Source organism: Peromyscus leucopus, chromosome 3, assembly GCF_004664715.2.
Source record: "Peromyscus leucopus breed LL Stock chromosome 3, UCI_PerLeu_2.1, whole genome shotgun sequence".
NCBI classification, from domain to species: domain Eukaryota; kingdom Metazoa; phylum Chordata; class Mammalia; order Rodentia; family Cricetidae; genus Peromyscus; species Peromyscus leucopus.
In genome coordinates this window covers 58,684,092-58,712,048 of record NC_051065.1, presented here as the reverse complement: position 1 = coordinate 58,712,048, position 27,957 = coordinate 58,684,092, and the positions used below count along the sequence as shown (strand labels likewise).

The following is a 27,957-nucleotide window of genomic DNA, read 5'->3' as shown; positions in this document are numbered from 1 at the left end:
TCATGGGCAAATGTATAGAGTTTATTCTTGTGTTTTGAGACTCTGGATGTCTGGAGGACAGGCCCGGGATCCCATTGTCTGAGCAGGGCACTGTCTCTACAGCTGTGGCCTGTAGAGGTTGCTGCTCACCCAGGGGTGACCTCTGACCAGACAAGTCCTGGCCGAGGGCATTCTTAACTCAGGGTGGGACCAGAGGTTGCTCCTGACAGGGACTGGACAGCGTGTGAGCTAGTTGCCAGTAAGCAGGACTGGCGGGCAGGCCTCAGATGGGATGCAGTGGCCTTCATGCTCCACCAGGCCTGCAGGGCACTGGCAGCCTGGAACACAGGGCCTCACACAGTGAGCGGCCAGCTCCCCTAGGGGTATGTGCTGGTTGAAACAGGTACGGGGACAAGGCGGTCCACACTCATCAAACACAAAGCCACGGTCCGTGGGGCAGCCCACCACTGCAGGCAGAGGAAAGCCGCGTCACAGAGGTCCCCCAGCATCTCTCCGCTCGTTATGACATACTTGTGTTACGTCTCCCTGTACCCTCCCTGCCCAGACTTAAGTCTGTCGGGCTCCCCCTCCTTTCTGTACGGGGCCCTCATTCAACGTAAACGTGTATCACCCCCTTACCACAGAGTGTAGGGCCCCTCCACACGGGAGTCACCCCAGCCTGGCGACAGTGGCTAGCGTAGGCTTCCAGGGCATCACAGAGACAGGCGTCAGCTGAGGAGCCTGGTCCACAAGCACATAGGTCATAGACACAGGCAGCAAAGAAGGGTTCTGGGGGCACCACAGCATGGCACTGACTGAACGTCGAGGTCTTCAGGAGCCCACACCGGGCATTGGCCTCACGCCTGGTACGGTAGCCTGCTGCCCGACATGGGTCCACCTCTCGGCCTGCAGAACAGGGCCGGCCAGGACCCAGCCCCTCGGGGACCTACATGGAGAGAGCAGCCATGCTATGAAAGCATCACTGGCCAAAATCTCCCTTCGAGCAGGACAGGCCATGCTCCTGTAAACCAGTTCTTACCCACAACCTTAAACAGAACTCACTGGACAGAGAAAAATAATCAAAAAGACAAGAAAGTGGAAGTGGACTGTCCTCACCTGGGATGAGGAGGGGATTAGTTAGAACAGGGGAGACCAAGTGAGGGTGATAGGGAGGTCATCAAGATACAGTATATGCATGTATGAAAATGTCTAAATGAAACACATTATTATGTATAATTAATATATGCTAATAAAAACTTGTTTTGTTTTTGTTTTGTTTTTTCAAGACAGGGTTTCTCTGTGTAGCTTTGGAGCCTGTCCTGGATCTCACTCTGTAGACCAGGCTGGCCTCAAACTCAGAGATCCACCTGCTTCTGCCTCCCGAGTGCTGGGATCAGAGGTGTGTGCCACCACTGCCCAGCTGGAAACTGTTTTTTAAAGAGCAATGCATAGTGGCACACACCTATGATCCCGGCACTAGAAGGCTGGGGAAGAAGGATCCTGGGCCAGACAGAAAGGCCCAGGCCAACCTGGACAACATACTGAGACTCTATCAAAAAAGAAAGGGGGCTGGAGAGATGGCTCAGCCGTCAAAGGTCAGGCTCACAACTAAAAATGTAAGAGTTCGGTTCCCAGCACCCATGGCTGTCTCTCCAGCCAAAAAGGAAAGAAGGAAGGAAGGAAGGAAGGAAGGAAGGAAGGAAGGAAGGAAGGAAGGAAGGAAGGAAAGGAAAGGAAGGAAGGAAAGAAGGAAAAAGAAAGAAAGAAGGAAAGAAGGAAAGAAGGAAAGAAAGAAAGAAAGAAAGAAAGAAAGAAAGAAAGAAAGAAAGAAAGAAAGAAAGAAAGAAAGAGCAAATACATCAAAGCTCTTCCTTCAAGAGTGCTTGTCTAGCCCACACAAAGCCCTGAGTTTGATACTCTGCACCCCACAAAAAACCCATAATAGTGGTGCATGCCTGTAATCTCAGCACTCGGGAGACAGAGGCAGGAGGATTAGTTACACGGAGAGTTGAGTTCAAGGACAGTCTGGGTCACCTGAGACCCTTTCTCAAAACAAAACAGAAAGTCAAAAGTGTCCATCGCTCAGGTCTGTAATCCTGTACAATGGAGGCTGGATAAGAGGGTCACAGGCTGGAGCCCAGTGTGGGCTCCCTAGCAAGACCCCGAATCAAAAGCAAACGTACAACCAAAAGGTAAAGAAGAGTGTTTGCCGCCTCTTTTTTGAGATGAGCTAAGACTAGAGTAGGTAGATGACTTGTTCAAGGTCACAAGCCAGTGAGTGAGAAAGGGCTTTGGGATTCAGGTGACAAGGCTTCCAACAGACCTCCGCTATTAATCAAGACAGACTTTAAGCCTCCAACTGCCATGAAAACCCCAAAAATCTACCTTGGGTCCCTTTTCACAGCAAGGCCTGTGCCCAGTTCTTCTAGCCTGCCCCAGCTCCTCCCTCCCAAGTCACATACCTTCCAGCTGTTCCCAAATGCGGCCTCTGTGGGCAGGAGCCTCCCATCTGGGCCCTGCAGATCATCCTGGGCAAAGCCATTGAAGTTCCCACAGAGACCACAAGTCCGGCCCCGGTAGGAGCTGGGAACTCTCACCTCCACCTGGGACTGCCCGTCCCACAGCACCTGTGCGAGAGGCCTGGGGCTAGGAGAGGGGAAGCAGAGAGACCCCAAGGAGCTCATGGGCTAATTTGGTAGTCCCCTGCTGCGGGATGGACAGGTGCACAGTGCACACTGGTGGACCACTTCCCTAGCCCATACACATCGCTGTGCAGCCTGGCCAAACACTGATGGTCGGGAGAGCTGCCCACTCCCCCCAGGCATCTTTCCACTGGGTTTCAGGTAGAACAAAACCCACTTCCTGAGAATCACCGTCCTGTGGCCCTAAGGAAGGTACAATGCAGCCAGAGTCTGGATCGTGTGCACACAAGCATGGGTTTCTAAGTTATGACTCTGGCTGGAAGCAGAGAACAAGTCACCTTTCCAGAGACCACCTAGACCTCACTTGACAGCCTCCCCATTCCTACCAACTCCCCACTTTACAGACAAGCAAACTGAGGCCCAGAGTCTCAGTATATGGATGGCTGAGCCAAGAGTGAAAACAGGCTAGCGACAGAGCTTTTTGAGGATGTAGCTTTGTTCTCTCACTTCTGCTTCCTCCTTCCACCCGGCGGGAGGGAGCGGGCACCTGTCTTTGTAGTTACGGAAGCATAGGCTCCCAGGCCTACCCAGCTTTGCCCTCTGGCCACACCTGAAGCCCAGGCTGGGCATGCAGGATCACAGTGTGCCCACGAAGCTCAATGTACAGCAGAGGCTCCTGAAGGAAGGGCAAGGTCACCGTGTGCTGGTTCACCTGGAAAGGAGAGGGAGGAGGGAGGGGCCATGTTGGGGCAGACAGGTGAACTGTGCAGGACTGACCTTCCCTGGGCCCTTGGCTCACCATGACTGTCCTGCCCTGCAGCAGCCTCACAGCCACGGTTCCCAACAGCACTGCTACCTCTTGGGTCCAGGCCACACCCCTCCGGCCCCGGTCATCATTAGTCACGTGCACACTATGGGGAGGAAGGGCCCGGGTGCCTGAGGTCAGAGGCGTCAGGTTTAGGTGTCAGGGGGAAGCGAGAAGGGTGCATACCTGAAGTCCTCGCCTTGGCAGTCCTTGGCCAGCACGTAACTGCAGCTGCCCTGGAAGTGCAGCAGGCGGCCATCGAAGGTGCGGTAATGGGGGTCTCCGAAGGCCATGCAGGAAGCCGGCCGGGGCAAACAGCGGGGACAGCAGCTGCCGGGACTCAGGGCAGGAGCCTCATCCTGGTCTCAGACCCAAACACGGTCAGTCACAGGACACACTCCCTTGTCAAGTCTCAGCTGGCTCTCATAGAAGTCTGAGCATCCGCCCATCTTCTCTCTGACCCCTTGAACCCAGGTTCACTGAGAGCGGGTCAGGGCACCCTCTGGTGGTCACTCCCGGAACAGCACCATCTCTGTCTCCACTAACCGCTCATGAATGGCAACAGAAGCCCAAGCCGCCTCTGGGATAGCAGGGCCCTGAGCACCCGGCTCCTACCACCTTGGATCAAGACACTCACCGGGCCACACGCGAGCTTACTGCAGCGCTGGCTCTGGCAGCGCACAGTGCCAGCCAAGCAGGAGCAGCTGGTGCAGGCGTCCACAGCCCAGTGTTCCCCAGAGGCTACCTGGCGGCCCTGATGCATGCATGACTGGGTAGGAGCTGAGAGGAAATGAGACAGACAGGGTCAGGGCCCTACTCAAACTCTTCAGTGCTGATGGAAAGACAGCCATTTCTCCTTCTCAGACTGGGTGGCGGAGGAGCTCCGCAGGGGACTGGCAGATGGAGAGTTGGCAAGACCCCTGCAACATTTGCATTACCTGCCCCTGTCAGGTAACCTGGAGACAAGTGGGTGTGTAGGAGGAGGAGGGTCCGACATCCACCAGCAAATAGGGGCCATGAGAGCGGTAGACGCATTGCTGTGCTGGACAAGGAGCGAGGCCTGGGCTTCCTCCCCACCTGCACTGCTGGGACGCTGGGTGTTCTTGTGGGGCAGACAGACGGGATCAGCTGTCACCCTTCCCGTCCTCGTCACAGCAGGTGCCGACTTTAGGCACCCCGGCCAGCCCTAAGGACAGGAGCGCTCTTGGCACTCCTTGAGGTGATTCTCCAAATGGCCCCGCTGAAGACAGATACTGTCGTTTAGGGATTTCCTGCAGGAACCAAGGTTGCAATTTCCGTGGGTCTTCTGGGAGGGTCTTAGGCGGTGTCTCTTCCATCTGTCCCTTCTGTCTGCCCCCAACGGTGCAGGAGGGAGCCCAGGCCTCAGTCCTCGTCCAGCACACTGCAGCTGCCACTCACGGCCCAGGTTTGCTGGTGGGTGTTGGACCCTCCTCCTCCCTTTACCTATCTATGTCCTTGTCCCCAGGTCACATGACGGGTGCAGATAATGCAAGTGTTGCCGGGGGTCCTGCCAGCTCTCCATCTGCCATGCTCCTGCGGGAAGCTTCCATCGCTCGGGCTAAGGAGGAAAAGTGGATGCCCTTCCAGGGCACTCTTCCTTCTCAGAACTCATCGTCCCATTCCACAAGCACCCTGAGGATGTTAACTTGCTCAGCAAGCCTGGTAAGTCAGGTGGGTAGCAGGCCTTGCCCTCAGGCTGGTTGGTTATGGAGTCCTGGAGACCCAAAATGCCAGTCCCTGGAACCCTCTACTGGGCCAGCTCCCAGTGCATAGTGCAATGCCCTTGAGAATGTAGGCGTCATGGGTCTCCCCCAGTGGATAGTGCCTCCATTTCTACAAAAGGATGAAAGCTGCATTCTGCCTTCAGCTCTCAGGGCACGCACACATGCCAAGCCTTCCCTCCTCCATCCCCAGGCTCCTCTCTGATGGGGAGACCAAGCCTGGCCACTTACCCTTACACATGGGGCAGCAGCTGCCAGGGGGGGTGTGGTGCTCCGACAGGGAACAGCTGAGCTCAGGACAAGCCCGGCGAGTACAGAGCCACGTCAGCTCCTATTGTGGTTATGTAAACATGATATGGAGAAGACAGCAGATCTCATGGAGGTGTGGGGGCAGAGTCGGGAGTAGGGTGTGGGCGGGAGAAGGCATTCAGGACAAACGGGCAAATGTCAGAGTGAGCAAGAGCTCAGGAGTAGCCGTGGGGGAGAGGCCAGGAGGAAGGGGGCTCTGAGAGTCCCCCCAGCAGGACTCACCTGACAGCGGCAGGTGTAGCAGGGGTCTGGTGGCATCAGTTCAGTCCCCAGTAGGTCCTCTGTGCAGTTACTCAGCGCCTCTGCGAAGGCAAGAAGCCAGCGTGGGGTGAAGGGGTCGGGGGACAGAACCCGCAGTCCCAGCTCTCTCCACACAAAGAAGTTTGGACCTCCTGGGTTTTTGTGTGTTGGTTTTTGTAGGTTAGCTCAATGAGACAGAAAAAGCAGAATTATTCACGAATTTGCACGTCATCCTTGCAACAGGGGCCATGACAATCCCCACAGCAATGTATTTGTCATTCACCAAGCCAAATTTAGTACATGTGCTGCTGAAGCAAGCGACGGTTAGCCCCTTGGGAGAACTTCGATACTAAGGGGGGTAGGGCTGGAAACCGGCTCAGCGTGGCTCCTCAACCTGGGGTCACCAAGCATGGATCATGGCCAAGATGCCTGGCCTATTCTTCTTGTTACTTCCCTTCATATGAACTGGCCAAAGAGGGAGGTAGTGAGGCATCCCAGGTTCCAGTCCTGGCCCCACACTAGATGGACAAATGCTTCTACCTCTCCGAGACTCAGTTTTTTCAAGTGTAAAAAGGAAATAATACCACTTTACTTGACTGGGTCACTGTGAAAATTAAATGAGATGCAGCTTATTAGAAGCAGCAAGTAGTGTGTGGTATACATTAGGTGCTTAATAAAGGAGTCTTCCTCTCACCCCTTGCAATTCATCCTAGCAAGTGCTATGTTGGGGAAGATTATTTTAGAGTGTGTTATTTTTGTTTATGTTGTATTTGTTTAACTCTGTGAAGCTGTGTTACTGCGCCTGTCTAAAACACCTGATGGTCTAATAAAGAGCTGAATGGCCAATAGCAAGGCAGGAGAAAGGATAGACGGGGCTGGCAGGCAGAGAGAATAAATAGAAGGAGAAATCTGGGAGGAAAAGAAGATCTAGGAACTAGAGAGGAGGAGGAGGACCCAGGGTCCAGCCACCCAGCTACACTGCAAGCCATGGAACAAGAGGAAGATTTACAGAAGTAAGAGAATGGGAAAAGCCCAGGGGCAAAAGGTAGATGGGTTAACTTAAAGTTAAGAAAAGCTGGGTGGAAACTAAGCCAAGCTAAGGCCGGGCGTTAATAATTAAGAATAAGCCTCCATGGGGCTGGAGAGATGGCTCAGTGGTTAAGAGCACTGACTGCTCTTCCAGAGGACCCGGGTTCAATTCCCACCACCCACATGACAGCTCACAATCGTCTGAAACTCCAGTTCCTAGAGATCTGACACTGTTATACCAATGCACATAAAATAAAGTTAATAAATTATTTAAAAAAGAAAAGAAAATATTAAAAAAAAAGAATAAGCCTCCGTGTGTGTGATTTGTTTGGGAGCTGAGTAGCAGGTCCCCCCAAAAAGAGCTCCCCAAAAACCCCAACAACAGTGCCATAAGAATATATCACCCCGATGGAAGGCCATGATGGTTTCACAACACTATGAATGTACTGAATACCCCTGAGCTGTAACTTAAACACAGCCAAGTGGTAAACTGTATGTTACCCAAGAGCTGTACGTCTTTACAATAAGAACTTGAAAAGAGGACAGAGGGGCAAGCAGTCCCCACCGGAGAATCCTGTCTGTATGTAGGAAGATGTGAGTGTGCGTAGCAAAGCCGCGCCATCGAGTCTATGGTGCTGGACTTCCATGGACGACACGGGCTTCACAGCAAAGAGGAGATGACTGGGTAAGCATCAAGTCTTAAATCGAGGAGACTAGTGTGCTGTTTTCCAATATTTATAATAAAAATACAACTCTCTTTGCTCCCACATATCTTTATCAATTCTTATTTGAAGAAAAGAAACAGAATGGCTCTCCCTGTCCCTGCTGCTGAACCATTCAATTCCCCGTGTGGTCTTTGCCTTGCAGCTCCCAAAGAGCAGGCAGACAACGGCTACCCTGCAGCGCCACCTGCTGGGCAGGATGTTCCACACCCCGCACCTGGCCGCGGAGGCCCGCAGTCCCCGCCAGCTTCCTGTGCAGCTCACTTAGGAGCGGAACAGGCTTCACCACTTAGGCAAGAGCTTCCAAAACAGTACACCTGAGTCAGGAGAGGGCTGAGGTGAGCGGGAGAGCTAGCTGGCTCTTCCAACATGTCTCTAAGGGTACAGCCCGGCCCTTCTGGCTTATCTACCCCGCATCGTAGGACTCACGGGCACAGGTGGGGCAGCAGCGCTGAGGTCCAGGGGGCAGAAGCTGGCCCGGTGGGCAGCCCACCAGATTGGGGCACTGCCGCCGGCGACAGTGAAGGCTGGGAGGCCTCTCGGGCTGCAGCTACAGCAAGAATGAATGAATGAGCAGAGGTGAGTCCAAGGCCATGAACTGCTGCTCCTGGACGCCAGGATCCCCGTCTGCTGAGCCCTTGTCTTCGGGAACTGTGGGCATGTCACCTTGCTCTTAATCTGGAGATGATGCCCTTTACTTTTTCAATTTACTGAGGCCTCAGCCATCATGTGACCTTTAACCCTTTGGCGCTCTTCATACCATCACCCCCCCCCACTGTCTGTCTCCTAACCCATGACACCATTCATCATCTCTTTTTTGATGTAGCCCAGGGTGGCCTCAAACTTGACATGTAGCCAACGCTGGCTTTGAATTCCTGGTCCTCCTGCCTCTACCTCCCCAGTGCTAGGATTACTGACATATGCCACCCTACCCTGTTTATGTGGTGCTTAGGATTGAACCCAGGGCTTTGGGCATACCAGGCAAGCACTTTACCAACTGAACTACAGCCCCAGCCCTCACCATTACTTTTAAAGTAGAATGTAAATACTTTGTATGTGGGTCACCCACTACCCCTGAGCACCACCCCCCTAAAGACCAGCCTTCCCATCCTGACCTTGTGCTCTATCTAAATCCAGACCCGGTCCCACTGGCCAAGCTCAGCCTTAGTCCTGAGACTAAGACATACTTTGTCTGATCCCCATGGTCATGCTCCATGAAGTGGCCAGCCCCAAACTCTGCCCTCTCCTACCTCACAGATGCACACTTCGCAGGGGTCTGCTCCAGGCTGGAAGCTCTCCCCAGGCTCATACTTCCGGCCCTCATGCTCACAGCCTTGAGGTGAGATGAGAACACAGGAGAAGGAGGAACTTTCCGGCCGGCACCCATGCCAGGTGGGGGCCCCTCCACCCTCCAGCTCCCATCCCCCACCCTGGGGCTGAGGAGTGTACAAGAATGAAGGCTACTTCTCCTGGAGCCCCCCCTCACCCACCCCTGCCACCGAGCCCAGCGCAAAAGCAGAAAGGTGCTCACCCCCTGCCCAGGGCTCCCTCCCACGCCAGGTTCCAAGTACCAGAACAGCGAGGACAGCAGTCACTGGGCCCCTGCTGGGGCCTGATGCAGGCACTGACACACTGGACTTGGGCACAGGTGATGACGCCCTTGTGACACACGCAGGTGGAGCAGGGGCTGTTGGCAGGCACCCAGCTACTACCCTCAGGGTGTTCCTCCCCGTGAGCGAGGCAGCCTGGGTCCCAGGCAGGCAGGCATAAGCTTTGAGTCTGAGATCTGCACATCTGAACCCCCCAATCCCACCTGTGGTCAGCAAGATACGGGGGCACCAGGATGGGGGTGCGGCGTGGATATGGCAGGGATGTGGCACGGATTTGGGCTAGGGCAGAACTCATGTCTGTGGGGGTGTAGGGAGCCATTTGCTTGCTTCATCAAGCTGCGAGCAGCAGGCGCTGCTGATGGAAGTCCATCGAGCAACGCTGGTATGCAGCAGGCATTTAATAGCTGCACATGGCATGAACTGCTCTATTACTACCCATGCACCCCAGGTAGCTCTCCAAGCCTCAGTCTTCGCCTGTACCCAGTGGGGATTGTATCTGTCCTGTCTTGTTTACAAGGCAAGGTGGTTTCTGGGCTACACAGGGTGGGATGAGGGGAGGCAGACTGGCTGAGAAAGCCTGAGACTCTGGAGCCAGAGGCCAGAATGCACATCTTGACCTTGCTACCCGAAAGCTCAGCGGCCAGGAAAATTATGTTACCTCCTTGTGTCTCCTTTTCTCATCCTTAAAAAGTGGGAAGAAGAGGACCAGGGAGATGGCTTAGCCAATAAACGCACGTGCCACCAAGCTGGACAACCTGAGTTGGGTCCCTGGGGCCCACATGGTAAAGGGAGAAAAGGACGCCCATAAAGTGTCCTCTGATCCTCACATGCAGGCTGTGGTGTGCTCCCCAACCAAAATCAATGAATAAATGTTATTAAAAAATGAGAGTGAGGACAACATATCCAGCTAAGATCACTCTGCTCTTAAAATGAGGTGTGTGGGGGGCTGGAGTGGTGGCTCAGTGGTTAAGAGCACCAACTGCTCTACCAGAGGACCCGGGTTCAAGTCCCAGCACCCACATGGCAGCTAACAACTGTCTGAAACTCCAAGATCTGACACCCTCACACAGACATACATGCATACACCAATGCACATAAAATAAAGATAAATAAATTGTTAAAAAATGAGGTGTGTGTGGGGGGTCTGGTACACTGTATATATACAGTTCCAATAAGCGTTATTAATCATGGTTATTATTACTACTGAAATAGGGAGAGAGACTGCATTGAGAGGAATCTAGCTGGCCTACTAAGGGCGTGTTGATCTGGGAAGAGAAAGGCTGAATGTGGATTAAGGGGAACTGAGGCATGGGAGGGGTAAAGGGGAGGTTATAAGGTCAGGGGCTGAAGTGTGGGTACGAGGTTGGGTACCTGTGCATCGAGGGCAACAGCTCCCTGGCTCTGTGACCTGAAGCAAGCAGGGCAGGGGCGGGCACCGAAGCCTCGTACAGCTGACCTGGCCAGCCTGCAGACAGGAGATGCAGGTCGGGGGCTTGCCATGGAGGCTTGGACCCGGAAGCACAGGGCCATCCTTGCTCAGCCTTGTTACTACATACCCAACAGCGGCAGCGCTCACAGCTGCCCTCCGGTCCCTCAAACTCCTCCCCATCTTGATGCTCCCGGCCCTGAGAGATGCAGCCTATGGGAGACACACTTTCTGTGGGGTGGGGGTCTGTGCCACCCTGGCCTACCTCCGACCTGGCAGAAGAGGGGAGTTAGAGGGCACAGGTGCCAGGCACACAGAAAGGTGCAGGCAAACTATGCTCACTGCGGCAAACAGGGCAGAAGCAGGGGCCTGGAGAGGGGTGTGTGCAGAGAGCCGGAGGACACGGTTTCTTCTGACAGCGCATAGAACCTCCCTGGGGGAGAGAGTACACTGTTACTTGGACCTCCGTGTCACCTTGCAATCAGGCTGCACTACCAGCTTGGCAGGTACCCTACCGAGCTTATAAGGCCCGGGCCCCTCTTCCAGAGAGACCAGACCCTACCCTTGTCTGATCAGATATCACAAGCAAAGTATGTTTACTGCAACCTAGGTGTGGACAACTCCTTCCTGGCCAGAGAGGAAGGTAAGGAATGAAGAGATGCCAAGACCCAAAGAGTCACCTCACCTGGCAGGTACAGAGGGAGCAGGCGGGGTCAAGAGGATCAGGAAGGGTCTCTCCAAGGGCAGCAGTGATCCCATGGTACAGGCATCCTGGCAGAGTGGGAATGTGATAGGTAGACCACTGTCAACAGAGCCCTCCCCGTCACATGCATGAACACACACACACACACACACACACACACACACACACACACACACAGCTGAGCTAGAGCTAGTGTAGCAGAGAGGGGCAGGGAAGGGGTGTGTGTGAGGAAAGCTATCATCAGGGCTGCAGGATTTTGCACAGAGATTTGCATACATGAAGAGGCTGGAAGACAGTGGATATGGAATGGAGATGAAAGACCAAGGAGAATGTCCTGCCTGCATGGGAGGGGTCAGGGTGGCACAGGCAGCCTGGATATGTGGCCAGGTGGGCTGGGTCAGAGTGGGTGGGCTGGGTCAGAGTGGGTGGCCTGGGTCAGAGTGGGTGGGCTGGGTCAGAGGGGGTGGGCTGGGTCAGAGGGGTGGGCTGGGTCAGAGTGGGTGGGCTGGGTCAGAGTGGGCTGGTCAGAGGGGTGGCGTGGTGGCTGGGTCAGAGGGGTGGCTGGTCAGAGTGGGTGGGCTGGGTCAGAGGGGGTGGGCTGGGTCAGAGGGGTGGGCTGGGTCAGAGGGGGTGGGCTGGATCAGAGGGGGTGGGCTGGGTCAGAGGGGGTGGGCTGGGTCAGAGGGGGTGGGCTGGGTCAGGTCCTGGTTGGTGACTCAGGAACCACTGCACAGTTTTCAAGAGGGTGACATTTTAGGAAGGCAGCAAGATAATTTGAGAGCAGGAAAGCTTAGAACACAAGGGACCAATTAGTGAGGTGACAGTGGGGACAGAGAAGAGGGCAGATTGTGCATATGGGGATTCTGGGGTAAGAGAATCTGTTTGTGTCCATCTCAGGGCTGAGTTGACGGGATTCAACTGTATACAAACCTCCTGTCCACTGGTGCCTAGCCCCAGGGAGACCCGGCAGGAGTAGGGGGGAGGCGGGTGGCTCCTACCCTGGCAGGTTGGACAGCAGTGCTCAGGTCCGATGAGTGGGTGGCTGCAGGCTGGAAGCTCACAGGGCTGGCGGGTGCACGTCACAAAGCCTCCAAGGCAGGTGCACAGGTTGCAGGGTTCCCGGGGATCTGGGAACTCCTGGCTGCTCAGATAGGATACCCCCAGATACTCACAGTCTGCCAGAGAGGGGAACCGAAGAGGAAGGCAGAGAGAGAGGAGAGAGGAAAGCAGTCATTCCCTGAGCTTGACCTGGCCAGTTTAGCTCGGAATTTCAGTAAGAGACCTTGTCTCAAATAAAAAAGGCAGAGCATGATAGTGCTTGAACTCTACACACCCATGCACATAAAGTAGACTCATACACACAAAATTAAGAGTTTAGAATTGAATGCACATACACACATGTCATATGACATATATATGTCATATGTGTGTATGTATGTATGTATGTATGCATGTATGTATAGATAGATAGATAATTTTTTAAAATAGGATCTCATATTGCTGAGGTTGGCCTTGAACTCCTGATCTTGCAGTCTAAACCACCTCAGTCCTAGGATCACATGCATGAGCCACCACACCCAGGTAGAACTTAACAGCATTGTGCTTTAACTGTATTCATTTTAATGGTAAAATCTCCTATTTGCTACAAGTCTAATTTTTTCATTTAACCCCTCTGGGGGCTGGTGGGATGGCTCAGTAGGTAAGGGCTCCTTACCATGCCTGATAATCTGAGTTCAATCCCCGGGAACTGATTCCTGACAGTTAGTTGTCCTCTGACATCCAGCTACATAACTAGTATGTTCATGTGAAGAAAGACACTAAATACATAAAATTACATTTGGTAGAAGATGCTAAAATAGATTGGGTTTGCTGGTTACAGCCTGTTCCCAGCATTTGGGAGGAAGGAGGAGCGGGGCAAAGGTCATCCTCCGCTATACAGCAAATTGGAGGTCAACATGGGCGACATGAGACCCTGTCTCAAACAATAAAGATTACTGAGATGATACAAGAGTGACAAGGAGTGAAGAAAAAAATTTTTTTAAGGAGTTAAAAATTAGACTGCATGGGATTTTGTAATTTGCCCAAGTTCATGCTCCTAAATTTTTTCAAGGACAGGAGAAAATGCAGGTGTCGGCACAGGACTTTGTTGTTGTGTTTGTTTGTTTTTCCAGATAAGGTTTCTCTGTGTCGCCCTGGCTGTTGGGAGTCTCTAGGTAGACCAGGCTGGCCTCGAACTCTGAGATTTGCCTCTGCCTCCAGGGTGCTGGAACTAAAGGCATGCACCACCACCACCGCCTCCTCTTTTCCTCACAGTAAACACTGTTTTACTATTTTGATCTGCTTTTGAGCAGTAAAGAGCAGGCTGGCTCCCCTGGCTCTCTCACCAGCACCCCTCCCGCCCCAGCAGTGTGTCCTGTTGTCCCCCAACCCCCAACTCACTGTCACAGGCAGGGCAGCAGTCTTCCCTGGTGGGGAAGGGACAAGGTGCAGGGGCACAAGCCCTGGGCTCGCACTTGACGCTGCCTTCCCAGCAGAGGCACACGTGGCACGCGATGCTAGGAGATGGGAAGCGCTCCCCACTGGCAAACTCCTTCCCCTGATACAGGCAGCCTAGGGGGAAGAGCGGGACGGGAACCATGGTGGCTAGTGGCCAGACCCTGCTATTGGACCTGTTCCTCGCATTTTTATTATAGTCCCCAGGCAGGAGAGACCGTCCGAGGAAGAAGGACTCCTGGGAAGGCACAACTGGGGAGCAGGGGCATCGAGGCTGGGAGAGGGGTAGCGGATGGCAAAGCGGGGTAGGGGGTGCCACCCGAATCTCGAAGGGTGCCACAGAGGAGGTACCATCGCAGGAGGGGCAGCAGGGGCCCTGGCGCGGGTGGGCGCAGGGCGCGGGCGGGCAGGGCAGTCGCTGGCAGGACACGGAGCCATCCAGGCAGAGGCAGCGGCTGCAGGGGTCTCCCGATGGGAAAAAGTGCTCCTGGTGGCGGGCGGGGACCGCATCCCCTGACCGTGGGCAGCCAGCAGGAACATCTGCGGAGAGAGTGCGTCACGGTCACAGCACGAGGGGCAGGAGGAGCCGCGGGGAGGGGCGCCCGAGGGAGCGGTGCCTACCTGGGCACTGCGGGCAGCACTCTCCGCGGGCAGGACTGGCTCGGGACAGGACAGCGGCGGACAGCGACGCGCCAGGCACTGTACGTTGCCGCTCTGAGGATGGACAGACAGACGGAGCCAAGTCAGGTTAGTGCGAAGTGGTCCCCACCCCTTACACACCCCCTTTCCTCCGGTTCACACACTCACCAGGCAGCGACACAAGCGGCAGGGGTCAGTGGGGTGAGGAAAGTCCGCTCCGTTGGGGTACTCTTTCCCACCAAAGGCACAGCCTGAAGAGGGGGCAGCTATGGGCTGCTGTCCCCAGGGGTAAGGACCTGTGGGAGAGTTCTCCACGCCAGGTGCACCCCTTCCCCAGCTGGGCTACCTCACCTTGGCAGTCTGTCCTGCAGCAGGTGCTGGGCAGAGGGTGACCACAAAGGGCGCTGGGGCAGGCACGGGGCTGGCAGCGAGCCTGGCCTTCCTGACAATGGCACTCCTGGCAGGGGTCTCTTGGGTGAGGGAAGCGCTCTCCATCCACAAACACCTGTGTCTCCAAGACGCAGTCTGGGCAGCAGGCAGTGGAGACAGCAGTTCCCGCCGAGGCTGACGGTGCTAGGTGCCGCCTGCAGCCTCTCCAATGTTCCCAGAACCCAGAGCCACCACAGTAACTGAGAAGAGCCAGTGTGGGGGCTGTCTCCAATCAGGGAGAGGAGGAAGGGGGCTGGGGTAGCAATGCATCTCTCTCTCTCTCACTGGTGTGAAAAATTCTGAGTTCCTTTACTAGCAGGTGGAGATGGATGTGTGTCTCTGAGGATGCTAAGGAGAGCTTACACACGTGTGTGCCTAGGATACAGATCCTTGCATGCAGGGACCATGCCCCAAGCCCCCGAATTGCAGGAACCTGTGTTATCTGAGAGGAATGTAGGGTCCCAGAGAAGGGTGGTCTGGTAACCAAAAGTCTTTATTTTCCCCCCACCCATGCCCTCTTGAGTTCCGTAGGGTTCTTAGTTGTGTAGGAAAAAAACAGTTCTGAAAGCCATAGCTTTGGAAGACAGCTGTTGGTCCCACCTGGCTGTGTGACAACGCAGTCCTTGTCCTCAGGCCAGTCAGACACAATGAACACATACCTGGGCACTTGGGGCAGCACTGGCCCGGTCCATTCTGGGGCTTGGCGCAGGTTGTGGAAGGACAGTTGACCAAGGAACACCTCACAGTCCCATCCTGGGAGCAGGGAAGGGACAGTGGCAGAGGGCCCAGGAGGGGCTCCGCAGGCAGCTTTCAGCCCGGGACGTACCTCACAGTGGCAGGTATGACAAGGGTCGTCCACATCTGTGAAGTTCTGCCCATTGGCATACACTAGGCCGAGGTAGGTGCAGCTCTCACAGCTAGGGCAGCAGGTACCTGGGTGGGACGGGCTGGTCAAGGTGGGCTGGTCAAAGCCAGTGAAGAAGGGTGAGATCTGGTGGGGCACTCACCAGGTGGCTGGGTAGGGTGCTGGCAGGGTACGGGAGAGCAAAGCACAGCCCTGCACACAGGCACTCCGTCTTGGCAGGAACAGGTGGTGCAAGGCTGCCCATCCGGCTCCCACTGAATCCCCTCAGCAAACTCCTCACCATCAAGCACGCAGGCTACAGCAAGAGGGTCTGTCACCATAGCAACCTAAATGTCTTCCTCGGTCCTTGTCCTTCCCAACCCATGGGGGCCCTGGTTTGCACGCCACCATAGCCTCTGAGCAAACCCTGAGATACTTGGTAGGCCCTCGTTATTGGGGTACAGTTCTCCCCTGAACCCCACCCCATACACACCTGAGCAGAGCTGGGGGCCAGAAGCAGACCGTGCACAGGGGGTGACCGGGCAGTCCTGTTCTTCACAGGATACTTCACCAGCCTAGGAAGAGGGCCAAGTGAGAGGCCCTTAAGGGGTGCCACAGACCTGGGCGGAAGGTGGGCCCACTCACTCACTCACTCACCTGGCAGGCGCACCGAAGGCAGTGGCCGTTCTCTTGGAGGGTGAAGGTTTCCTGGCTCTGATATTCATGCCCCTGGTACTGACAGCCTGGACAGGAGGACAGGGCTCTGGGGGACAGAACTAGTTGCTGAGCAGGAAGCATCATGCCACCCCAAGGCATATTACCCCCGTCTTGAGGAAGATCACCTAGGCATGTCCTCTAGGAGGCCCTTGCCTGCACCCACCACACATACCACGGAGACGTGTGCCGTGAGAAGTGAGGTGAGGACTCAGCTGTGGGGTAGGGGCGTAGGTGCAGGAAAGCAGAGCTCACCATCATCCAGAGCCTGTCCCTAGGTGGTGCTTGCCCCTTGCGTGGTGAATGGTGACCCTGCCCCCACTCACCATCACAGACAGGGCAGCATTGCCCGGGAATCCTGCCCGGATATCTGCAGGGTGCAGGTGGACAGGGCAGAGGCTCACACTGGACACTCCCATTCTGCCAACAGGGCCCAGTCAGCAGGGAACAGACCCTGAAGCCAGGCCCTCCCTGACAGGCCGCCATACTCACAGCACAGCGGCAGCTGGAACAGCGGTCCTGGGAGTCCACAGGCTCCCCACTGCTGTGCTCCCGCCCATTTAGGAAACAGCCTATTGGGAAAACAGGCGCCCTCAGATGTTCTTCAGGGGACACTCACCAGCCCAGTCCAGATAACTCATGCTGGGCAGCCATCAGCACTCCCGACCTCTCTAGGGTCCCCGTTCCACTCCCCACTCCTGACTCACCATCACACACTGGGCAGCAGGTGCCCGGAAGGGGCCTGGCAGGGTATGGACACAGGCTGGCACACTCCCGCTGGCGGCATTGGATGTGGCCCTCCTAGCAAGGGAAGGCAAAGGAAAGACCTGCCCCCAGGATTCAGCCAAGAAACAGAAATGGCATTAGAATCCCAGCCATCCACTCACTGGATGTTCCTAGGGGATGAAATGCATCCCCCACCCCCAAGGTTCATATGTTGAAGTGGTTGCCCCTGGTGCCTCAGATTATTTTCTCTTTTGGAAACAGAGTTGGTGAAGATGTAGTTAGTTAATGAGGTATTACTGGAGGAGGTCATTCCCTAACCCACTATGACTTAGCATCCCTATATAAAGGGGAACTCAGATTCACATAGGAAGATAAAGAGCCACAAGATAAAACCAGATTTGGATGTTGCGGCTGGCTGAGGGACGGCTCAGCAGTTAAGAGTGTTTCCTGCTATCGTAGGGGAAGTGGTGGCCCCCAGCCACCTGGGGACTCCAGCGCCAAAGGACCTGTTGTCAATGGTCATCAGGGGACTGCACTCACATGCACAAACCCACACTCAGACACACATGTATCCACATCATTAAAAAAGAAAAATGAGGCCAGCTGTGGTGGCGCATGCCTTTAATGCCAGCTCTTGAGAGGCAGAAGCAGGCAGATCTCTGAGTTCAAGGCCAGTCTGGTCTATATAGTGAGACTGTCTCAAAAAATTTTTTTTAATAAATGAAAAATAAAATCTTTAAAAAATACTTGGATGCTATAGAAGCCAAAGAACGGCAGCAATGACGAGAAGCCAGGAAAGCACAAAAATTCTCCTTCACAGCCATCTACGCAAACCAAATCTGCCACACCTTGGTCTTTGACCTCTGGCCTCCAGAAACATGGAGTATATTTGTGTGGTTTTAAGTCACTTACTATGTAATCCTCAATTACAGAAGACTTAGGAAGCTGGCACAGACGGACAACCTAGCATCTTACTTAACTATCTGTGACTCAGTCTACCTATCTGGAAAAAAAAATAGACAATAGTAGTCCGCTGCTCATGGGCTTGTGGGTTGAAATGAAAAGTGTAGGTGGGCGTCTACCTCAGGAAGCTGGTACTTAAAACCTGTTCCAACTTTGTCCTCTGCCTATTCCTAGGACATCTTTCCCCACTTCCCCTTCAAGGCCTGTCGAACAGCACCCCCACCCATGAAATTCTAGATCCAAGTTTCGGAAAAACAAGATAACACAAGCCACATTAAGCTGTGTAAATTATTTTTCTGAGGCCAACTTTTGAAACATAAAAGGAAATGAAGAAATTAAAATTTTAGATTATAATCCATTTATCTATCACATGTAAAATACTATTTCAACACGTAATCAACACAGCGTACCAATGAGATATTCTGCATTCCTTTTTCATCCTACTGTGCCTCTCTTCGTTTTTTTGTGGGTTGTGTGTGTGTGTGTGTTGGTTGGTTGGTTTTGAGGGAGGACAGCTGTAACAAGATCTCACTACATAATCTACGCTGTCCACATAGTCATGATCTTCCTGCTCCGGCCTCCTAAGAACAGGGATCACAGGCAGATGTAACTACTTCCAGACAGGGTCTTACTATGTAGCCCAGGCTAGCCTCAGATTCACAAATTTCCTGTCTCTGCCGAGTTTAAAGCCTTTTGCCGTCACATCCAGCCCACAGCAGTTCTGGCCAGCCACATCTTAAGGGCTCTGGTGTCACAGGATTGGCCACTGCAAGTGCGACTGTATTCCTCCCTCTCTGGAGCTCTGACCACCCAGCGTGCCCTGCCCTGTTGGCTCTCCTCCCACCCATGAACTTCTTGAGCTCAAATGACCAGCCTGCTGAACAGAGCGGTGAACAGGCAAGCCCACCAGGTCACGTGCTCACAGGGCCCACAATACAACCGTCTCTGTCTCTGTCTCTACCCCGTGCCCACCGATGTGGCCCACGGAATGAAATCAAGAATCCAGCAGGCCCGATGGCAGGCAGGGTGAGGGACAGTCTGAGGGCAGCCCCAGGCTCACCAGGCATCGGCAGATGCGGCAGGGGTCTCCAGCAGCGGTCCACTCCTGGCCATGGTCCCTGTGAGAGCTACCCTCGTGCAGCCCGGGGCTGGGGACAGAGAACAGGGAAAGGGAATCATCCGGGGCCCCATCCTGCCTTGCTCTCCACTCTCCTCTCATGCGCTCACCACTGTCTAGACCGGTGGTTCTCAACCTTCCTAACACTGCGGGCCCTTTAATACAGTCCTCGTGTTGGTGACCCCAACTACAAAATTATTTTCATTTCTACTCCATAACTGTAACTTTGCTACTGTTGTGAATCATAACGTAAATAGTTTTGGAGATAGAGGATCACCAATTGGGTCGCGACCCACACGTTGAGAACCACTGGTCTAGACTCTCAGAGACTCTCAATACCCCAGGAGGAGTGGGGGCTGGGGGTAGGGTCCCCCCATTGCTTCTCAGCCTGCTCTTCCATGCCTTTCCTAGACAGCACAGCACACCCTCCAGCGAGGATCCCCCGGGAATGCCTTCCCTTCTGGGCCCAGATGGACTTGGTCTCCTTAAGTTCGACTGTACCTGGTCCCTAGGGGCTTCTGCTCCCGCCTCTGTCACACTAGTTTATCCTGTGGCTGTGACTCGGGTCCCCTCTAGTGGTAATCCCCGAGGGAGGATTCTGCGTCTGGGTGCCCAAAGCAGGTAGCTAATAGTCATTTATTAGACAATACTAAAAGGTACATCACGTGCACCTTACAAATGGAAAACACACAGAGAAACAATGACTTAGATTCTTGTAGCCACTAAGAGACAACGGAAACATCTGAACTCGGGTACTGTAGCTCCAGAGTGTGTTTGGCCTGGCATTGCCTGCCCACTGATCAAACATCGGTCTAGAAGGGAGGGCTCTGGAGTGGAGAAACAGTGTGACCGTCTGCTGGGGACTCTACAAAGAGAGAGTCACAGGGACTGGAAAGACAGCCCAGTGTTTGGGAGCACTGATTTCTCTTCCGGAGGACCTGAGTTCGATCCCCAGCACCCCCCACAGGCACTGCAGACACACGGTGCACAGATGGGCGTGCAGACAAAACACCCATACACAGCAAACAAATCAACGAATAACTGAAAGCGTCACGGGTTCTCACCTCGGCAGGCTGGGCAGCAGTGTCCAGGCCTCAGGACTGGCTCGGGGCAGGGGCTTGGCAGGCACTTCACCGGCACGCATCGAACCAGGCTCCTCTACAATGGACAGTGCGACAGCCCGGGGTGTGACTTCCAGCAGGCTCAAGGTGGGCAGGTGTCCAGCGGGGACGGAGGAGAGTCTCAGTGGCACCAGGCTCAGAAGGCATGTACAGGGCTAACAGTGACGGACGTGGCGGGGTGGTGCAGAGATGGCCCAAGGAAGCGGGCCTGGGCAGAGGCTGCAGCGACTCACCAGGCAAGAGCACTGGAGGCATGGATTGGAGCTGGACAGGAAGCTGGCCCCTTCCTCACGAAGCTGCCCTTCATACTCACAGCCTGGAAGGTTGCCAGGAGGGCAAGGGTCACCAGAGAGCAGGGTGGGGGGACAATACCCAAGGGAAGGCATGGCCCCAAGTAGGTGTGGGCCCACTGAGGCTGAGGGGATCCACGGGTAAGATGAGGCTGTCACCTGGCCGGCAGACAGGGCAGCATTCCCCAGGTGGGGTGAGGGTCTCCAGGCAGTTGAGCTCAGAGCATGAGGGCCCGTGGCACTGCACAGCTCCTGCCTGCAGAGCAGACACCAAGTCCTCCCCTGAGCCCTCTCCACTGTCCAAGCTGCAGACCTCAAAGGCCTAGCAGGCTCCAGACCAGGATGCCCAGAGGCACGGCCAGGCCTCGGGCAATGCAGAGCAGCGGGGGCTTGAACAGTGATGGGGGCTATACCCGAATCCTCTTACCTGGCAAGTGGAGATGACACAGGTCTCTGGATACCACATTTCAACAGCCCTGGCCCCCAGAGCAGCCTTCAAAACCAGGCCTGGATCCCCAAGTAAGAGACCCAGATGCCTGGGACTACATCAAACAGCTGGATGGGTTAATTTTATAGTTCCTTCATCTTTCCAGCAAGAGACAACCAAGGGTCTGACTCTGAGACAGGGCCCTGCCTTTATTTATAACAGGTGGGAGGAAAGTGTCTTGAAAGGTGAGCCTGCCCCCCCACCCCCCCACTCCATCCCTGCACCACACGGGACACCATCGTCAAAGGCTATTATCGTACAGAGCAGCAGTGGCCCTGAGGCACTCTCTCTCTGTGTCCATGTCTTTGAACTACACAGTTTGGGACATGAGAAGAATGCCAGGGCTCTAAGCCAGTGCCTCCTGTGTGTTCATCAAGCTCTCTGCCAATGAGCTACACTGTGAGCTCCCTTAGAATCCATCCACTCCCAGGACTTCAGTCTTGGTCTCTATCCAAGGGCTGGCTGGAGTCCTTGTCCCTCCTAACTGACCACCAACTGGGATGCCTCTCCTGATGGGATACCAGACAAAGTACAGGGCGCTCAAACAACGGAATTCCAGATAGGTGACACTCTGTGTTTTTTAGTATGTCCCAGCCTGGCCTGGTGATGCAGGTCTCTCTCTCATTCCAGGTATTCTGGAGGCTGAGGCAGGAGGATCAACAGTTCAACACTCGCCTGGGCTATAGAATGAGTCCAAGGTCAGCCTGAGCAACTCAGCAAGACTGTGAATCAAAAGCAGCAAGCGAGCAAAGACATCAAAAAAGGAGGTCTGCGAATACAGATTAGTGGTAGAGTGCTTGCCTAGCACGCCGATGCTCTTGGTTTAATGGTCAGTTGCACACACACACACACACACACACACACACACACACACACACATCCAAGCCCAATGTGGTGGCTCACACTTATAATTCCTGCACTGTAGGCCAAGACAGAAGACTGCTGTGAGTTGAGTCCAGCCTGGGCTAACCAGTACGTTTCAGACTACAGTGTGAGAGCCTATCTCAAGAAACAAATAAGAAGCCAAACACGGTGGCACACACTTAGAATCCCAGCATTTGGGAGGTGGAGACAGGAGGATCAGGACTTCAAGGCCAGCCTCAGCAACATGAAACAGTCTAAAACACAAACAAACAAAAAAGAACAAGAACAAAGAGAATGTCCTAAATATTGTATGGAGTATACTTTACACACACACACACACACACACACACACACACACACACACACACACATGCACGTATATACATACGTATATGTGTGTGTGTGTGTGTGTTTAAATCATGTGTTATTTGAAATTCAGATTTGCAAAGACTAGCTAAAGAAGAAACAATGAACTTGGGAGGCAGAGGCAGGAGGATCCCTGCGACTTTGAGGTCAGCCTGCTCTACATAGCGCGTTCCAGGCCAGCCAGGGCTACACAGTGAGACCCTGTCTCCGAACAAACAAACAAACGATTCCCATAGAGCCACAGCTCTCTTCAAGTCGCCCACATCACTGTCCTCTAGCTTCCTGTTTGACCTCTGTTATTCCATGGGATCTAACCGGTCACCAGCCCCTGCCTGCTCTGTAGAAACAGCCCCTGCCTGCGGCCCCTGCCCTCTCCGACCCTGTGTCTAGACCGTAGCTGAAGCAGCCTTCCAGCTGGTCTCTGCATCCATCCCATACTAGGGGGTATTCCTAACACTCTCCTTTGGCTCTGTGGACTTCAGCGGCATCCCAGAGCCACAGAAGGAAATCCAAACTGCATGGCTGGCTCTTCCTAGACTGACTCCCTCCACGTGTCTCTCCCACCTCTGTTCCTGAATACAGAGGACTCTTAAGCATTCCTCTTTCTAGTGCAATTCCACCAGGAAGCTTTGGGGGCCCAACAAGCATGTGGAGATGGAGCTCTGCAAAGTCGAACCAGTTGGAATCCCAAGGTCATGGATGAAAGTCTGGCCAGGAAGGGCAGAGAGACTCCATAACACAACGGGCACAGCATGTCAGTGACACGTAGCTAGAGGGAAGCAGGCAGACAGGTGTGGGAAATCCAAGTGGGTCTCAGCACTCACCAGACAGCGGCAGGTGGTGCAGGCATCTGGGGAGAAGGTCTCCCCATGACCATAAGACTGGCCATTGTGGCTGCAGCCTGAGGCAGAGACAGTAATGTCATTTGGGACCCTAGTGTGTTTTCCAGACCCCCAAAACAGCTGCAGTGGGTGGGTGGGGTGATACTGACCGAGGCAGTGGGGCAGGTTGGGCTGAGGGCCACAGTGTGCGGCCCCATCACGGCACACACAGGCCGTGCAGACGTCAGGTTCCCAGCGAGCCCCTTCAGGACAGGTGCGTCCCAGCCCCCAACACTGGGGGGCAGTTGAGCAGCAGCCACAAGACTCCAGCTGCATCACCCTGGCTTGCAGGTCCCTGTTCTGGGGAAACAGAGTGGAGGGGCAGGCTCGGCTCAGCTTCCTTCATGGGTAATTCCTCAAGGATTGTGAGATGGAGAAACTGAGGCAGAATGAGGATTCCTGAGCAAAGGTGAGTGCCCTTCCATGAGCATGTTTCAGGGAATGTAAAACTGGTGCTTGAACAGAGAAACCCAGGATTCATTCCCTGCCCTAGTAATTAAAGAGTAATTTGGAGTGGAGGATAAACCCCTGGCTGGTGGTTACTTGTAATAAAGCCTAGTCTGGTTGTAAACTCATGCCAACCCTTCTGCCTCAGTCTTCCGGGTGATTATAGGCATGCACCACTTTGCCTGGCTTTTAAAGTCAGTATTACCACTCACAACCTTCCCTAGTGGTATCTTACGCTTAGGGAGCATTCCATTCTCAATCTCTCTCTCTCTCTCTCTCTCTCTCTCTCTCTCTCTCTCTCTCTCTATCTCTATCTATCTCTCTCTTTCTCTCTCTCTTTAAAAACATTTACTTATTTATTATATATACAGTGTTCTGCCTGCATGTATGCCTGCAGGCCAGAAGAGGGCACCAGATTTCATTACAGATGGTTGTGAGCCACCATGTGGTTCCTGGGAATTGAACTCAGGACCTCTGGAAGAGTAGTCAGTGTTTTTTTTTTTTTTTTTTTTTTTTTTTTTTTTTTTCTTTTTTAAAATCTCTGAATCATTTCTCTAGCCCAAAATTTAAGGTTGTTTTGTTTTGTTTTGTTTTGTTGAGACAGGGTTTCTCTGTGTAGTTTTGGTGCCTGTCCTGGATCTTGCTCTGTAGACCAGGCTGGCCTTGAACTCACAGAGATCCACCTGGCTCTGCCTCCTGAGTGCTGGGATTAAAGATGTGTGCCACTGCCACCTGGAGTATTCCATTCTCTTTGCCAAATGCATGAACAAATACGTAAACCTGGGTCAAAAACACATACCCTGGAGGCTCCACATTCCAAGAAGAAGAGGTTTCAGGACTAGTCAGATAAGAACCTCTCTATGTGCATTTGCAGCAGAATTCTAATGACTGGGGACATGTACCTTAGTGGCACAGCCCTTGCCTAGCCTGTGTGAGGACCTGGGTTCAGTCTCAAGCACTGACAAAACAATTACAAATAAACAAAACAAGGGCTGCGGGATGGCTCAGTGGTTAAAGACAGGCTTCTCATGCGGAGGACCTGGGTTTGGTTCCCAGCTCCCACATGACGGTTCATAACGGTCCATATAACTCCAGTTCCAAGAGACCCGACACCCTCTGAACCCGGTTCCTCTAGAACATCGGTCAGTGCTCTTAACTGCACTCCTCTTTAGCAGGTAACTCTCTCCTTTCTCCTCTTTAGCAGGTAACTGTTACACCTGCCTAAGACCTTGAAGTGCATGCCACTCGGGACCCTTAAGATTTGGAATGTACGTACTCGGGTCTCTCTTTGCCTCCTTGTGGTACTGGATGCTGAGATCTTGGACTAGGCAAATCAGCATGGGACAAAGCTCAGCTTTCCCAGACCCTACAATAAATCCCCCATGGTAGTGAGTTAACCCTAAATAAATTCCTTTGCTTAAAAAAAAAAAAAAAAAAAAAAGAGGTTGTGGTGGTGCCCACCGGCAGGATTTGCTAAAAGAGAGAAGGGAGGGATCACGTGGTGGCCATGCCCCAGGGGCATGTACTTCAAGGTCATAGGCAGGTGTAACAGTTACCTGCTACCTCACTAGGGGCAGTGCTTCAAGGTCATAGCTAGAACAGCTACACACTACAGCCCTCTTCTGGCCTCGACAAGCCATAGGCACACACATGCTGTACATACAAACACATGTACAAACACCCATACGTGTAAAATAAAAATAAATTTAAAAAATAACAACAAAAGCTGATCACAGTGGTGCATGCCTTTAATTCTTGCACTCAGGAGCCAAGGGCAAGTGGATCTCTGTGAGTTCAAGGCTACCCTGGTCTACATAGTGAGTTCCAGGACAGCCAGGGCTATGTAGAGAGACACTGTCTCAAACAAAATGAAACAAACAAACAAACCCGACAACAAACCCTCTATTTTAGTGTCCTTGGGGCCTCCAAACCAAGCCCCTCCTGCCCCATCCCGCCAGTCCGCCTCCATGGTACCTGCTTTCTGAGGTCAGTCACCTCAGCTTCCAGCCGTTCCAGCCTCTCCTCCAGGGGGCACCATTGCTGTTGCTGGGCCCCAGCAGGGGCCAAGGAGCGGGAGGAGGCCTGCTGCTGATAGTCAAGAATGTCAGCGAGCCTAGGGCGCTCTCTGGAGACCGCTCCACCTAAAGGGCGCAAGAAGCCAGCTTGGCCTGTAGGCAGGAGCTGGGAAGGTCTCCTGGGTTCTGTCCTCTAAACCACACATGGGAGAAGAGTCACCCTGTGCGCCACCCTGTCCCCCTATCCCACCATGGCGGGGTGGGGAGTGGGAGGAGACATGGTAGGTGAAGGGGCTGGCGTGGACGCAGGTAGGGGAAGAACACGGCAACGCAAATCAGAGGTAGACGCCCTCAGAGCACCCCGGGGCCTACATCAATTTCCTGAAGGGACACGGAGCAGGATCCAGACCAAGGCCTCCCTGCAACCTGCTCTGACTCTGTGGGGATCCTGAGTCGTGGAGCTGTGGTGTCTGGACCATCCATCCACTGTGGGCCAGAGATAGATCTGACATGTCATGTTTAACAAGAGACCAACACAGGCTGAAATGCCAGGGAGAGTGTTGGATATGTGCAAGGAGGGCTCTTTAATTAGCTGGAGGTCTTGTGTGTGTGTGTGCGTGCGTGCCTGCGTGCGTGCGTGCGTGCGTGCGTGCGTGTGCGTGTGTGTGTGCGTGTGTGTGTGTGTGCTCACTCATGTCCCCACCGGTCTACACCTATACCTGTCGGTAAAGGCACTGGTTTGGGAAAAGGGGCTCCCCACCCCACTGTTTGTGGGTGTGTGGCAGAAGCTCGGGAGCCCCGTATTGGATGAGGTGGGCTCTGGAAAGCAGAACCCAGCTGTGCTGTGCACTCCAGGCATGGGGAAGACAGTTGTCCCTGGTCCTAGATAACACTATGTCCAGGAAGGAAGAATGTGCGTCTGAGCTTAGGCCTGGGGTGGGCACAGCCACCCCCCCTCACCTCACCCCCACTAAGTCAGGAAGGTAGGGGCAAAGGCCTCTTCCCACAGACATCCGGGGAGTGGGAGGCCGATGAAGGAGGCTGAAGGAGGTGGCTGTGAGTTTCCCACAGTGGGAACTCAATCAGGACAAGCTGGAGTAACGACGGCCTTTCTCCCAGGGACACCAGGCAGAAAGACGGCACCTACTTCTTTCTTAACTGTCACCACGGGGTGGGGGGGGCATTCCAGTCCATGGCTCAATTAATACCACTCCAACTCCCTCAGTACGACTCCCCTGTCCCCCCTCAGTGGTCGGTAACCCACCCCATCCTCTCCTTTCCCCACCGTCTTCACCGAGCCGGAAGAGAAAGCCCCATAATTCAGTTTGCTCCCCTCTCTCACAGAGTACAAGGCTCCCAGAGCAGGTTAAGATGTCACTTGTCACCACAGCACTGCCCAACTTTCCATCCTGCCCTGCAGCTCTCTCCACCAGAGGTCCTAACCCTCCTGCCTCAGCACCATAAGCAGCCCACCCAGCCTGTCCTCATCTCCTGCCCTGTGCAGGAGATCCGGGCCCAGAAATCAGCACTGTCTTGACATGGTCCCTCTGCCCAACTTCCAGCCCCAGGAAGGATGCTCATGGATAGGGGTCTCAGTATCTGAAACCCTGCACCCAAGCATGACCTCCTCCAGCTACCCTACCCCCACAGCCCCAGCATCTCAGCCAGCTCCCCCAGTTCTGCTTAAGCAGGCACAACAGAGGGGTCAAGGAAGCAGTGTGTGCGGTGATGTGTGGGGGACGTCGTCCTCTGGAATCCTCAGCTGAAAACAGGGCTGGTCCTTTTCCTCGAAGATCTGCAGGAAGCCCTCCTGGATGTGGCACAAGCCTGGCTGCACCCCAGAAACTGAATTCGGGTCCCCCCTTAGCCTCCTCCTAACCCTTTTCCTGCAGAGACCATCCATTCGTGCAAGCCTGACAGGACAAAGTCAGTTCCCACAGAGAGCACTGCCCCCTCCCCCTCCCCTTCTCAATACAAATAATTAACTTCAGACACCCAGATACCAGGACAGCCTCTGCCTCGCTGCTGCTCAGGACTCCTTGGCAGGGACAGCAGGAGGACCCGGCCCGATCCAGGATCCCCGGCCTGACCTCCCCTCCGCCGACTCTGCTCGCCCACCGACGGGGAGTACGGAGAGAGAGAGCTCCGAGGCCGGCCAGGGACAGGCAGCCCAGGCGGGGCTGGAGAAGCGGTCTGGCCCCGTCCGACGGACTGCCGGGCTGAGCCAGAAGTGGGGGCACACGCTGGACGCCCCGACTCACCGCGCGCGGCCAGCGCCAGGCTCGCGAGCTGCAGGAGCAGAGGGAGCAGCGCCGCCCTGGCCCCCGCCATGCTCCCTCCGCCGGCCTCGCTCT

General features: G+C 54.3%; 1 protein-coding gene across 1 annotated transcript; it reads right to left on the bottom strand.

Annotated features, from left to right (window-relative positions):
* On the bottom strand, positions 1 to 27,957 carry LOC114691084 (kielin cysteine rich BMP regulator). The gene is given in 40 exon segments (XM_028866213.2): positions 1 to 446; positions 619 to 925; positions 2,442 to 2,606; positions 3,232 to 3,333; positions 3,421 to 3,532; positions 3,613 to 3,785; positions 4,064 to 4,206; positions 5,400 to 5,499; positions 5,700 to 5,779; positions 7,898 to 8,018; positions 8,719 to 8,801; positions 9,040 to 9,213; positions 10,450 to 10,543; positions 10,635 to 10,717; positions 10,847 to 10,937; positions 11,190 to 11,275; positions 12,206 to 12,382; positions 13,647 to 13,817; positions 14,052 to 14,240; positions 14,322 to 14,348; positions 14,351 to 14,414; positions 14,508 to 14,590; positions 14,691 to 14,864; positions 15,428 to 15,521; positions 15,595 to 15,701; positions 15,776 to 15,928; positions 16,106 to 16,187; positions 16,270 to 16,355; positions 16,653 to 16,746; positions 16,819 to 16,898; positions 17,034 to 17,127; positions 19,076 to 19,147; positions 19,670 to 19,686; positions 20,197 to 20,290; positions 20,487 to 20,569; positions 20,703 to 20,799; positions 23,085 to 23,161; positions 23,252 to 23,441; positions 25,563 to 25,729; positions 27,865 to 27,957. Coding segments are annotated over 40 exon segments (4,674 nt in total). The 5' UTR covers positions 27,935 to 27,957; the 3' UTR covers positions 1 to 228.